The sequence below is a fragment of the Macaca nemestrina genome, chromosome 19 (genome assembly GCF_043159975.1).
Source record: "Macaca nemestrina isolate mMacNem1 chromosome 19, mMacNem.hap1, whole genome shotgun sequence".
In the NCBI taxonomy this organism is placed as follows: domain Eukaryota; kingdom Metazoa; phylum Chordata; class Mammalia; order Primates; family Cercopithecidae; genus Macaca; species Macaca nemestrina.
In genome coordinates this window covers 40,921,159-40,935,315 of record NC_092143.1, presented here as the reverse complement: position 1 = coordinate 40,935,315, position 14,157 = coordinate 40,921,159, and the positions used below count along the sequence as shown (strand labels likewise).

The window sequence follows — 14,157 nt, the reverse complement described above, 5'->3', positions numbered from 1 at the left end:
TCTCTCCTCAGTAAATTAGGATGTGTTGGATTTATCTAGAACCCAGGGTTTTTCTGAAACCATTTAACATGTAAATAAAGGAACAAAAGATTTACTCTACTGTGGTCAGACAGAATTAATGTAAGTTCAGTAACATAAATAAAATGATAATCATAAGTCACTTTATTTGTCATCAAGTTATATTATCAACAGGTTATTGTCATCAACAGATTAAAACAAAATGTCTCAAAAGGACAAAGGCAAACACATACTACCGAGGGTAAACAATGACCATCCCAGGCTTTCCAAGCATGTATATCACTTACACTCATGGACTTTTTTTCATTTTAAAAGGGCACTTTTGCATGTGTTTTATAACTATAAAAGTAATATATGCTCATTGCAGCAAACTTAGAAAATGCAGAAACGCACAAATATCTGTCTTCCATACACACTAACTTCTACCTACCCTACATAGCTGTTGTTTCTCACTTTGCAAACACTCCAGTGCTTTTTTATAACGTGTAAAGTGTTCCCCCAATTAAGTAGTCTATTGACTGGAAGTTCACAGGCTTCTGCTCTCATTGATTAGCAGAATTGGTCACACCTGTTAGATTCCCAGCCACCTCCTTTGTCATTTTCTCTCCTCTCTCTCCACCACTTCCCTCTCCCCTTTAAGAAAGACCTATCTCAGCCTGATGCAGTGGCTCACGCCTGTAATTTCAGCACTTTGGGAAACCAAGGTGGGCAGATCACTTGAGGTCAGGAGTTCGAGACCAGCCTAGCCAACATAGTGAAACCTCATCTCTACTAAAAATACAAAAATTAGCTGGGCATGGTGGCAGGCACCTGCAATCCTAGCTACTCAGGAGCCTGAGACAGGAGAATCGCTTGAACCTGGGAGGTGGAGGTTGCAGTGAGCCGAGATCGTGCCATTGCACTCCAGCCTGGGTGACAGAGCGTGGCTCCATCTCAAAAATAAAAATAAAGAAAGAAAGACCCATCTCATGAGTGCCAGAGACACAGGGGACCAAGCATAGGTCTACCCTGAGCACTTAACATGGGGGGTGGGGCACTTGAACATTCCTTTTTTCTGTCTTTCATTCAACTGCTCAATAAGGTTCAAAATTAATATTCAAAATTAAGAAATGTCAAAACATTACCTTTGGGTTGGCATTCAAATAAACACGGGGAAGGGAAAACTTGAAATGCACAAGCATAAAAGTAACCTGTACATTGGTTATAAGGAATGAAATCGATGACTCTCACTTGTCAAAATGGGCTCCTCCCAGGAAGGAGTGACAGCTTCAGATGACTTTCTGACATTTTCCCCTTATCAACATTCATTTACAGAGTACTTTTGCAGTCACCAGAGAGATACAAATGATGTCCAAGATAGAGCCCTGCCTTCTTCCATAGTTTCAATCTTAACAGGAAAAAAAAAAAAAAAACCATAAAAAGACATATAGGGAAACAAAAAAAAAAAAAAACCTTTCAGATAAGATATAAGTGGTATAATATCGCTAGAATGTTCTGGGAATTCAGAGCCTGGAGCTCTCCCTGACTGGGGGGATCAGGACTTTGACCTAGGCGTTGGAGTACAAATAAGATATACATGTGAAATGTGTGCGTGTGTGTGTGCATGTGAGTCCAGGTGGATGTGCACAGGTGAGGGGACTCAACACAGAAATAGCAGATTGAGCCAAGGTGAGGGGGTGTAGGAGACCAAGACATGTTGAAAGAAGAGAAAAGACCCAAACTTGGCTGAAGCAAAGAGAGTAACAGAAGAAAAGGAAAGTTGAAAGCCTGAAATGGCAGACTGAACGTTGGACTTTATTCCCTCTGCAATTTGGAATCATTTAGTCATTGAGCAAATGTTCCTTAATCACGTGGCCAGGCCCTGTGATAGGTATGGTGAGAAACAGAAAAAAACAAACAAAACAAACAAACAAAAACAACATGGTCCCTTGCTCTTGCCACCAAATTTCATGATAACATAAATTTCTGGAAATAGAACTTAAACTCAAAGAGGACTTATGAAGAGCAAAACAAAATTAGCCAAGATAACAGTTAATAATAAGGAATCTTCTTTGGTTACTTATTGCTGTGTGACAAATTATCCCAAAGTTTAATGACTTAAAACAACAATCATTTGATTCTTTGTTCATGCTTCTGCAATTGAGACGGGCTTGACAGAGACGCTTGTCTCTTTTCCATATGGTGTCAACTGGAGTAGCTTCAACGGCTAGGGTCTGGCTGGAAGGGACAACTTGTGTCATGTGTCTGGACTTCGGACTCTGCTGTGGGTTAGTGTCTCCATTCTCCTTCACATGGTGATCTCAGGCACTCTCCTTTGTTCCTGGTAGTTCAACTTCTTATGTGGCAGCTGGCTTCCCCCACAATTCAAACGAGGAAACTGCCAGGGTTCTAGGCCCAGCACAGTGCCATTTATCACAATCTCCTGATTAAAGCAAGTCACAAAGGCAGCCCAGATTCAAACAGAAGGGACTAAATAAGGACATGAGTATCAGGAGGCATGACTCATTGGGGGCCACCAAAATAAAAGGTTACTGTGGAATCTTAAAGTCAAATAATTCAACCACATCTTCCACAATTTTAACCAATACAGCAACGTTAACTGCATACGTTTTTCTACTGTATACCACATAACCCCACCCATCTCACCTTATCCCCACCTTTTTGAATGCCAGCCACATGCAGTCATTTCTCAGACCACTCACTGATCACTTAATGGAACTGCATCAAGTTTAAACCAACCTTGCAACAAAATTTCGAAGAGGCCAACATCCAGGGAGCAGGTGCTGGGAGGGGCAGGGGGCTTACCCCTCAGAACCACCCACACCCTCTTGAGCCTGTGTCCATCCTAAAATCTCTTGCTGTCATGTTCTTCAGATTCAAAACAGGAAGGAAGAAAATCCATTCCTGCCTGGCACTTGCCACTCCATCTGCCATCTCCCACATCCTCATCTCGCCTAGGCCTCTCCTCACCCCCACATCTGTGTCACACCATCCTGTCCCTGGGACCTACAGCAGAAAATTGAGTTCCTGGTTCTCAGAATGCTGTTTAAGATCCTGCTGTAGTTTTTATAATCTCTCGTGTTTTAAATTGTCTTGAACAAAACACTCTGGGTGTGGCCTGGATACTGAGTTCAGGGGTGGTACCAGAGTTTCTATAGAAGCTTGGGATGCAATCTGGTTGGAGGGAGGGTGAGCGGGACTAAGAGATTTTTCTTGTGATTTTTATGAGAGATGTGACTCCTCAGATAACTAGGATTGATCACCAAAATAATTGGCATTAATAGCCAAAAAGTAATTAATAAAAACATACACTCAGCTCACATAAATTAACGAAAATGTATACTTAGTACATATAAAAGCAAAAGTTAACTGGGCTTAGTAGAGAAGCAGAAGCAGAGACGTTTGCGTTTGTTTTGTTTTTAATATTTCTAACCATCCATCAGTTATTCCACGGACAGGCAGGATGGCATGGTTATTGAGTATGGGCTCAAGAAATCAGACCATACGCATTTGAATTCCAGCTCCATTGTTCACTGAGCTATCTGGGGCAAGTTACCTAATTTCCCTGTGTCTTAGCTTTCTATCTATAAAATGAGAACAATAGTAGTACTTACTATCTCATAGGGTTGTCGCAAGTATTAAATAGAACTTACAAAAAGCACTTTGACCGCGTCCACTAAATTGTAAGCACTCAGTAAGTGTTACCTACTATTGTTATCCCTTAAGTTATCATGAGCGTGAGGATTTTCAACACATGCTTTATATATTTTTTTCTCTCTATTAATTCTTGTTTCGGATGATCTTGAAAGCAATGACTGTTTACAATTATGAGACGCTAAAGATACCCCTGCAAGCCACCTTCTTGGTATCTTGGCCAACTTTAAATAAATCTTGGCAAGAAAAGGTATCAATAGCAAATACACCAAAAACAAAAACAAAAACCAGAAAAAAAAAAAACAAAAACAAAAAACAAAAACCTTAAGGTAACAAGTATTGTCCTAAGCCTCAGAAATTGAGTATTAAAAATAAAAGCTAGGTGACAGAGATGAACCTAAGGAAGAAAAAGCTGAGAAATAAGCACTGAATCTACATACACTTGGAATGTTTTAAAGAAAGTGTGTACCTGCTCATCAAATTTGTATGGGGAAGAAATGAAATAAGTGAAAGCAGTCTAGAATTTTACTTTAGATATAATCATACAATTCCATGTATTATTTTTGCCTTTGATTGCTCTCCCAGCACCCTCTTTTCCATTACAATCCCAAGAGGCAAGGAGAAGAGGCATCCAGTGAGATAAAACAGGGGAACACGATGGCTCAGCAATGCCCTCACATAGAACCATTTCCCTGCTGCTCTGCGCTTACAGAATTTTATTTGCGTAGAAGAACTGCAGGATCTCTGGATGATAATGGCTCTGAAAGAAATTAGCAAAGGTACGTGTGAGGGCGGGATTCAGCAAACTTCCTTGACTATGTAACTAGTAGGCAGTGGTCAGTGCAGGGCACGTGGATAAGCAGGACAAGTGGAGGCATCACCTGAGTCCAGCTAGTGACCTGAACTGGAACTGCCAATATATCTCGTGCTTGATCCTCTAGGCGTTTTGTCATTTACGTTGTATGATGGGTCAGTTACAATCAAAACATAGTTGGCTTGGCTGGGCATGCTGGCTCACACCTGTAATTCCAGCACTTTGGGAGGCCGAGGCAGGCAGATCACTTAAGATCAGAAGTTCGAGACCAGCCTGGGCAACATGGTGAAATCCCATCTCTACTAAAAATACAAAAGTTAACCGGGTGTGGTGGCACACGCCTGTAATCTCAGCTACTCAGGAAGCTGAGGCACGAGAATCGCTTGAACCTGGAGGTGAAGGCTGCAGTGAGCCGAGATGGTGCCACTGTACTTGCTCTGGGTGACAGAGCAAGACTCTGTCCAGAAAAAAAAAAAAGAAAAAAAAAAAAAAAACATAGTTGGCCTGAGTCATTTTATGGGGGGTATCTCTTTCTTGCGCTTGGCCACCTTCCGTGTTAATCACCAGGAGGGCAGGGACCGGAAGAGAATTCTCTGCTACCCTGGCTCACTCACCAGCTGCCGGTAGAGCTTAGTGTTCCTTTGATCTTCTTCGCTCTGGAAGCTGTATTCCTTCCTTAGTTTCAGATATGGAGAACAGGCTCGAAATGTTGTTTTGCAAGCCTGAGAAAAATAATGTTACTATTTTATTTATTAGAGCATTCTATAATCCCAAGCAAGGAAAAGTATCCCAGAGGTTGCACCCAGTCTGTGGTCAGAGGGCCACTGAAAGTGTGAAAGTAACTTCCAGGTAGTTTCAACATTTGAATCTTAAAGGATGTACGCTTATGAGACGGCCATGTCTGTAATTTGGGGACTGGCAGGAAGGGCGTAGCTTTATAGTTTAGCACAGCCCTTGTTATTATCTCATCAAAAATAGTACTGGATTCCGAAATTTAATTTCTCTCTCAGTAACTTAAAGAAGGCAAGTGGTTTGGTAGAAAGCTTTTCTAGCATTGACAGGTACTGGGCTTGGGCAGGTGGGGCAGATGGAAAATAACACTCTTGCTCAAAGAGAGATTACACACTGAAGAGGCACCTCGTCTAGGATACATACAGAAATGCTGCTAAGTATCTACAGCAGTGCTAGCAGGAACCCCAGGGTCTGGCGTCTCAACTCGCAACTCCCTTTATGAATAGCATGGAGATGTCACTCTGTTGGTTGCAGAGTCAAGGTCTTACCTTGGCAACCTGGGGGTTTCTGTCCTGTAAATGGATCAGGAGGGAATCTCGTGTCTGCTTAACCTGACCGGTGAAAAATTTTTTCCATTTCCTCCCGGCAAAGGCAGCCAATTGCCCAAACAAAACAAAGGCCGAGTATCTCAGACTGTCGTTCTCCTGTGGTCCCCGTCGACAAAACAATAAGAAAGCCAGATCATTACCAAAAGGCAATTGCATCTGAACACATCACAGCCGTCAATCAGAACACATCACAGCCGTCAATCTTGGCTGTACATTACAGGGTGGGCGGTGAGATCTGGTCTAAACCACTTAGCTGGGTGGGTGGGGGTGGCTTGAAGAGGGCCCAAAGGCTTCAGTGAACCTCTTCTCCAGCAGATGAGAGGACTAGCCTGGGAAATCACTAGTGCTACTCCCACCTTCCCAGATTTTTTGTTCATTATTTCGTGTTTTGGAGATAGAATACATTTGTAAAGTTCCCAAAATTCAAAATAACCAAAAAGCTTTATAGAACAAGTAGATCTACTTCCTACTCCTCTCCATCGGCCACCAAATTTTCCTCCCCACAAGCTAATAAAGTTATGTTTTGTGTGTATCTCTCCCGAAAATAAAGAAGAAAGATGTGTATCGTGTGATCCTTTCCCTCTTTTCTACGTCAATGGAAGCACATGCCACTGTTGTTATGCACCTTGAGTGTTCATCAGTCTGAGAGCTCTTTCTACGCCAATACACAAAGGAGTTTTCATTTTTCTTTTTCTTTTCTTCTTTCTCTTTTTCTTTTCTGCACCAAAATTCATTCAACCAGTTCCCTGTTTATTACTCCAGCATTTTTGCCAAGTCTCTTCTCTTTGCTTTTGGTCTGAGTTTCTCCTATCTGCAGTGGATATAATAATCATGTTTCTTCCCCCAACACCCTCCCACCTCTCCCTGATTCCAGTCTGATTGGTAGGTTTGTCCCTGAGTGCATTTCAGTGGACTCCACCCTCTCTTTCTTTCCAAGGTGAGCTGTTTGGTCCAAGTATTACCTTTCCAGGTGAGGAGAACAAGGCCCAAGGCACTTAAGGAACTTGACCAAAATCACACTGTCAGGTAACAGAGCCAGTATAGTAACCCAAACACCTGACTCCTGGTGCACGGGTTTTGTAGTCTAAGTCCTCCTCCAGGTAAACCAGAGGGAGGAGGGCTGGGGTGGGCCTTCACAGGGGGGGAGGAGCACCAAGAACTGGGGGTCACAGAGACCCAGCAAGACTGAGGACCACTAATGGTATCGTGAAGTATATTTTAAAAGTTTAGCACATGATGCATACCGAAATTGCCTTAGGATTGCATTTTATTTTATTTTTTTTAGACATAGCATCTTGCTACATTACCCAGGCTGGCCTCCAACTCCTGGGCTCAAGTGACCCTCCTGCCTCAGCCTCCTGAGTAGCTGGGATTACAGGCACACACCACCATGCCTGGCTTAGGGTTGTATTATCTTCACTGCTCTATCAGTGAGGGTGTGTGTGTGCGTGTGTGTGTGTGTGTGCGTGTGTGTTTAACTAACTTTAATGGAGAATGTACCCATCCAAAGCCATACCCTAATGCTATAAGATGTATAGACATGTAAAACAGATGCCCGTCCTCCTAGGGACGGGCCTCAGATAGTGAAGAGTGCTATCTGTAATCGAGATATAAACTGTCAGCAAACAGCTCTGCATAAGAATTTCTGTGTTTCTACGTGGCCAGGGATTTCTGCTCAAAAATTCCAGGCAACCAGGGTTTTTAAAAACGGTTGAAGGCCAGGCACATGTCTCATGCCTGAAATCCCAGCCCTTTGGGAGGCTGAGACAGGAGAATTGCTTAAGCCCAGTTAGAGACCAGCCTGGGCAACATAGTGAGACCTCATCTCTACAAAAACTACAAAAATTAGCCAGGCACAGTGGCATGCACTTGTGGTCCCAGCCATTCAGGAGGCTGAGGTGGGAGGATCGCTTGAGCCTGGGAGGTTGAGGCTGCAGTGAGCTGTGTTCCTAGGCCACTGCACTCCAGCCTGGGCAATAGAGCGAGATCCTGTCTCAAAAAAAAAAAAAAGTGGTTGAATGACAAACACATTCTGGAAGTTCAGATGGCACCTCCAAGAGATTTAGAGCCATTTCCCCAGAGACATCTGCTTACACTCCAGTGTGGTAAGTAGGGACCTTTCCTCGCTCCCTCCCCAGAGAGGACTGGCTTACATTCAAGAGCAAAAATCCCGCTGTGTCTCTGGAGCAGGTGGGACACAGGTGCCCAGCTCCTATATGAGCTCCAAGTTACATAAGGTCAAGGCCTCTTCTCCCCTCCTGTGCTGCTGACACATCTGGCTCTCGCCATGTGGCTCCAGAGAGAATTAGGGCTTGGGGACATGCTGCAAATCTCTCTGGGAGTAAATAAAAGGTCTGTTCGCTGTTCTGTAGGTCTTGTCTTTCAGGGACAGAATAACTGGCAGGCTAACTTATTAGCTTGCAGTCAGGGTCTCTAACACTTCTCAGTTTCGGACTGAACAATGTGCCGGTGCACTTTTTGCTTAGCCTGACTTGTCATCTGAGAGTTAAGAGTGCAGCCCTATAGTCAGAGGAGCTGGTGACATGGCTACTTCCTGGCTCTGTGAACTTGGGCAAGTTCTAACCTTTCTGTGCCTTGGTTTCCTTGTCTATAAAGTGAAGATAATTTCAGTGCCCATCTCACAGGGTTATTGTGAAGATTATATGAGATGATTCATGTAAACTGCCTAGCACTGTGCCTGGCACACAGTGAGGGCTCACTAAATGCTAATCATTGCTATTGCCACATTTATAAGAGAGCATTGACTACATGTTAGTCAATCAGTGTACATCATCATCAGTGTACATATACCCACTTCTCTGTTAAGATGAATAGTCGCCAGGCGCAGTGGCTCACACCTGTTATCCCACCACTTTGGGAGGCCGAGGCAGGTGGGTCCCTAGAGCCCAGGAGTTTGAGACTAGCCTGGGCAATATAGTGAAAACCCATCTTTACCAAAAATACAAAAATTAGACAGGCGTGGTGGCATGTGCCTATAGTCCCAGTTACTTGGGAGGCTAAGGTGGGAGGATCACTTGACCCCAAAAGGCGGAGGTTGCAGTGAGCCGAGATCACGCCATGGCACTCCAGCATGGGCGACAGAGTGAGACCCTGTCTCAAACAAACAAAAAAACCTTTGAGGGGTAGAGATAAAATTCTATGCATCTTTATATGTCCTCCCAACCCTAGCACAGCACTAGTCTCTCAACAAGATGTGTTAATAAATAAGTGAATAATAGAGACCTTGTTCCCACAGCAACAAACCATCCACAGCTCACATGTCTTTTTTTTTTTTTGAGATGGAATCTTGCTCTATTGCCAGGCCGCAGTGCAGTGGTGCGATCTCGGCTCACTGCAACCTCTGCCTCCCAAGTTCAAGTGATGCTCCTGCCTCAGCCTCCTGAGTAGCTGGGACTACAGGCGTGTACCACCAGGCCCAGCTAGTTGTTTGTATTTTAGCAAAGACAGGGTTTCGCCATGTTGGCCAGGGTGGTCTCTGTCTCCTGACCTCGCGATCCACCCACCTTGGCCTCCAAAGTGTTGGGATTACAGGCATGAGCCACCACGCCCGGCCCCACAGTCACATTTCTAATCCCACTTTGATTTCAATAAAGCAGAATTTTTCTAATTTACTTACATCATCTAATAAAGTCCTGGTCTGAAGTGTGATGTCTATGAAGAAGGAACCCAAACCTTTCCCCTGGATCTTGCCCAGAACGACGGTCAGAGTCTTCATACTCTCATGGATGACTTCCAAACTCACAGGGTCATACAATCCGTACACCAGCAGGTCGAGGACAATTTTCTTATGCTTTCTCACCTGTTACCAATGTTTGAAAGCATTAATAGCACAGGAATTGCTCCCTATGGGTTGAAAAGCAACCCCACATCTAGGCTACTAATAACCTAGGACTTGAATTAAGAGACCAAGGCTTTTTTTCAAGATCTGCACAACTCTCATTAAAATAGAAAAGCTCCATTAACCCAACCCAAGAGCCCAACTCAGCCTAGGAAGGAAAACAGAAAGAGTGATCTGGAGTGTGGCATGTGAGTGGGTGAAGCTGGGTAGGGCTCTTCAAATAGGGCGGCAGACCTGGGTGATCTCAGGGCCTGGGGAGAACTAGGTACCTGTATAGTGGGGAGGAGACAAAATGAGCACTGAAGTTGGCAGATGGTAAAGGAGGAGGTGGAAAAAACATCTTTTATGAAACAAACATACATTACTAGAAAAAAATCACTTAAATTTATCAGGAAGGGTAACAGCTGTGAGTTTATCTTTCCTGCAGCTCTGTCTCCCACAACTGATATTGCTGAGGTGACATGAGCCTAAGATGACCCTGAATGAGTGACACCTTGAATGAGTCTCCTCCGCTTGAGTGCAGAAGGAACCTGTGACTCGCTTCCAGACTACAGACACGACTTTATATTGCATAAGACTCTTTTTTTTTTTCTTTTTTGAAGTGGAGTCTCGCTCTGTTGCTCAGGCTGGAGTGCCTGATGTGATCTCTGCTCATACCTCAGCCTCCCGAGTAGCTGAGATTGCAGGCATGCCTGGCTAATTTTTTGTATTTTTACAAAAATACAAAAGAGATGGGGTTTCATTATGTTGGCCAGGCTGGTCTTGAACTCCTGACCTCAAGTGGTCCGCCCGCCTTGGCCTCTCAAAGTGCTGGGACTGCAGGCGTGAGGCACCGCAGCCCAGCCCATAACACTCTATCTTAGCAGACAGGAGGAGGCAATACCCTCCTGCTGGCCTGGAGGAAGCGAGTACACATCTACACATCTACAAACATCTAGTACACATCTACAAACAAAGATCTAGTACACATCTACGAACATCTCATTTGGTCTACATAATGCTGTGAGACAATTGGCTTCTAGGCATTGAAAGTGGCCCCCAGCATACAACAGTCAAAAAAACAGAAACCTCTGTCCCGCAACGGGAAGTAACTGAATTCTGCCAACAACTATGTAAGCGAACCCTGAGCTTCAGGAAGGAATGCAGTCTGGCAGACACTTGATTGCAGCCTGGTGAGATCCTGAGCAGAGGACCCAGCTGAGCTACACCTGGACTCCTGACCAGCGAAAACTGAGATAATCAACATGTGTTGCTGTAAGCTGCTAAGTGTGTGCAGTGATTTGTTCCAGGGTGATAGATAACTAATACCTCAGAGACCATACTCCAGCCCTGGAGTCTCCACACCAAGAGGGTTGGAGAGGCTTGGGGGGCTGGCTGAGCCCCACTCTCCTTCCCTACCTTGTCAGGGGCTTCACGGGCCATGGTTCCCAGGCCTCTCATTGCCGTGTGACGCTTGTTAGCATTGGGGTCCCGAGCTCTTTCTGCCAAGATGAAAAGCACATTCTTCAGGGGCTCCCGCTTCTGGAACCTCAGTTTCCAAGAGACCTGGGTGATGGGTCAAAAATGTATTAATTTGGGAGTGTTCAGAGTCATACCCAATCCCAACCCCAATCCCTCCCTCTAAAGAAAATCCCGCGATTGCCTGCTCAATTTTACCCCTTCATTCTCCTACTAAAAATGCCTGAGTTTTGTTGGAAATGTACTCATTTGGTCTACATAATGAATAAATTGATGGAGAAAGAGGGCAATAAAGATAATGCAGGCTGGTGGTAAGGTAGGTTTAGGAGATTACGGGGAGCGGCTCTAGAGCAGCTATGGGCGTGACAGAAGTTGAAAGAAAGAAAGACTTGATCAGTGTTGATGTGACCTGGGAATAGGGATCCGTTTCACAGGGAAAGGAGTGCCATTACTCCTCAAAGAGCTCCCTTTACCCCTTCTTTTCCAGCTCTTTCCCATTTTTCTGCTCTCCTTTGTAGCCAAATGCCTTGAAAGACTTCTATACTTGTTTTCTGCCATTTGTCTCCTCCCATTGCCTCTTGAACCCTCTGCAATCAGGCTAATGTCCCCTCACCCCTACCCTGCCATATGGCTAATTCCAAGGGTCAGGTCTCAGTAGTCACGTTACTCAAACTCTCAATAGCACTTGACATAATTAGCAAAGCATATCTGCAAACATCTAGTACACATCTACAGACATTTCAGGACTGACCTAGTACACATCTACAGACATTTCAGGACTGACCTAGTACACATCTACAGACATTTCAGGACTGATGTAGTACACATCTACAAACATTTCAGGACTGATCTAGTACACATCTGCAAACATTTCAGGACTGACGTAGTACACATCTACAAACATTTCAGGACTGATCTAGTACACATCTGCGAACATTTCAGGACTGACGTAGTACACATCTACAAACATTTCAGGACTGACCTAGTACACATCTACAAACATTTCAGGACTGACGTAGTACACATCTACAGACATTTCAGGACTGATCTAGTACACATCTGCGAACATTTCAGGACTGACGTAGTACACATCTACAAACATTTCAGGACTGACCTAGTACACATCTACAAACATTTCAGGACTGACGTAGTACACATCTACAGACATTTCAGGACTGATCTAGTACACATCTGCGAACATTTCAGGACTGATCTAGTACACATCTGCGAACATTTCAGGACTGATCTAGTACACATCTGCGAACATTTCAGGACTGATCTAGTACACATCTGCGAACATTTCAGGACTGATCTAGTACACATCTGCGGACATTTCAGGACTGATCTAGTACACATCTGCAAACATTTCAGGGCACTTAAAGGATGTCCCAACTCCAGAATGCATGCATCTGAACATGCAATTAAGAGCAGGAAGAGAAATTCATGAATAATGCAAATTGGGGAACACTGTGTGTCTGATGCAGAAACCTGTACTTTAAGAACTAAACTCTATCACTCCTGTAATCCCAGCACTTTGGGAGGCCAAGGAAGGCGGATCGCCTGAGGTCAGGAGTTCGAGACTAGCCTGGCCAACAAGGCAAAACCCCGAAACCCCATCTCTATAAAAATACAAAAAGTTAGCTGGGCGTGGTGGCAGATGCCTGTAATTCCAGCTACTTGGAAGGCTGAGGCAGGGGGAATTGCTTGAACCTGGGAGGCAGAAGTTGCAGTGAGCTGAGATCACACCATTGCACTCCAGCCTGGACAACAGAGCAAGACTCCGTCTCAAAAACAAACAAACAAACAAAAACCCTGAACTCGAAATAATTGCAGGGCCAGGGATGGGGCAAGAGATAGGCTAGTCTCTGAGCCTTTGTAGTAAGCCTGTGAGTTCTCATGCAGGAAGACCCTGGTGTGCAGGAGGACCCAAAACACAGCAACAGGTACTAGAGTCAGAATCAAGATGTTGAAAGATCCGGACAAGATCAGAGAAGACAAAAGCCACCTCCCCACCATCCTTAGAGAGGGGCCTAGAGCGGGAGACTGGCTTGAGATTCAGCTATCTCAGTAGTGCTATGGATGAGATTTGGTGATTTCCAAGCTTCATTAGTATTCTTGGATTTTCATTACAGCTCATTCCTTTTTTATCTAACTTTTTTTTTTTTTTTTTTTTTTTTTTAAAGACAGTGTCTCACTCTGTTGCCCAGGCTGCAGTGCAGTGGCGCGATCTCAACTCACTGCAACCCCTACCTCCCGGGCTCAAGCGATCCTCCCACCTCAGCCCTGAGTAGCTGGGACTACAGGGGCATGCCACCATGCCCAGCTAATTTTTGTATTTTTGGTAGAGACAGGGTTTTGTCATGTTGCCCAGGCTGGTTTAGAACTCCTGAGCTCAAGTGATCCACCTGCCTCAGCTTCCCAAAGTGCTGGGATTACAGGCATGAGCCACCACACCATATTTGTATTATCGAGTTAGCAGCAAGTTATTCTCAACTAATCTTCTTGTCATCCTGTAAACATCCTATCCATGTTAAAAGAACTGTCATCAAAGTTTTTCCAGAAGGAACTTCAGGGAAGCAGGACTAACTAACCGCAGACCAAGCCAACATACATCTTACAAAACAGCTGCTGGGAGGAGAAATGTGTCCGTAATATTTTGTGTCAGACCTTGGAAAAGAAAGATATCAGTGATGTCCTTTTCTGCTTGGGCTGGGAAGTAGGGATGGAGAGGGGCTGGCCCAGGATTCTCCTCTGTCTTTGGTCCATGGAACTAAAAAAAAAAAAAAAAAAAAAAAAAAATCACACGAACCACAGACACTCAACATCAACAAACATTGTTGTACAATGCATTGTGCTGGGGTAAGAACATAAGGAGGCAGCAATCCTGAGGCCTGTCTTTAGGAACCTTCCACCGTGGTGAGGAGATAGAACAGTCACATAGATAAATAGCAACCCAAGGCAGCCCAGGAGGAATAGTAGCTTGGGGGTCAAGGGAGATCTGCCCTCTGGTTCCC

The 14,157-nt window shown here is 44.4% G+C and overlaps 1 protein-coding gene across 8 annotated transcripts in view; it reads right to left on the bottom strand.

The window, feature by feature from the left end:
* Window positions 1–144: 144 nt before the first annotated feature.
* Window positions 145–14,157, bottom strand: part of LOC105489413 (maestro) — a 46,041-nt gene continuing 32,028 nt past the window's right edge. For 7 of the 8 annotated variants that reach the window (XM_011754227.3, XM_011754229.3, XM_011754225.3 and 4 more), the window contains 6 exons: window positions 13,811–13,913; window positions 11,084–11,230; window positions 9,464–9,646; window positions 5,767–5,922; window positions 5,101–5,208; window positions 145–4,432 (listed from right to left, as the gene is read on the bottom strand). In XM_011754227.3, the coding sequence (XP_011752529.2) occupies window positions 4,379–4,432; window positions 5,101–5,208; window positions 5,767–5,922; window positions 9,464–9,646; window positions 11,084–11,230; window positions 13,811–13,913 (751 nt within the window). In that variant the 3' untranslated portion in view covers window positions 145–4,378. The remainder of the gene's footprint in view (window positions 4,433–5,100; window positions 5,209–5,766; window positions 5,923–9,463; window positions 9,647–11,083; window positions 11,231–13,810; window positions 13,914–14,157) is intronic. The other variant, XM_071085320.1, reaches the window with a different exon arrangement.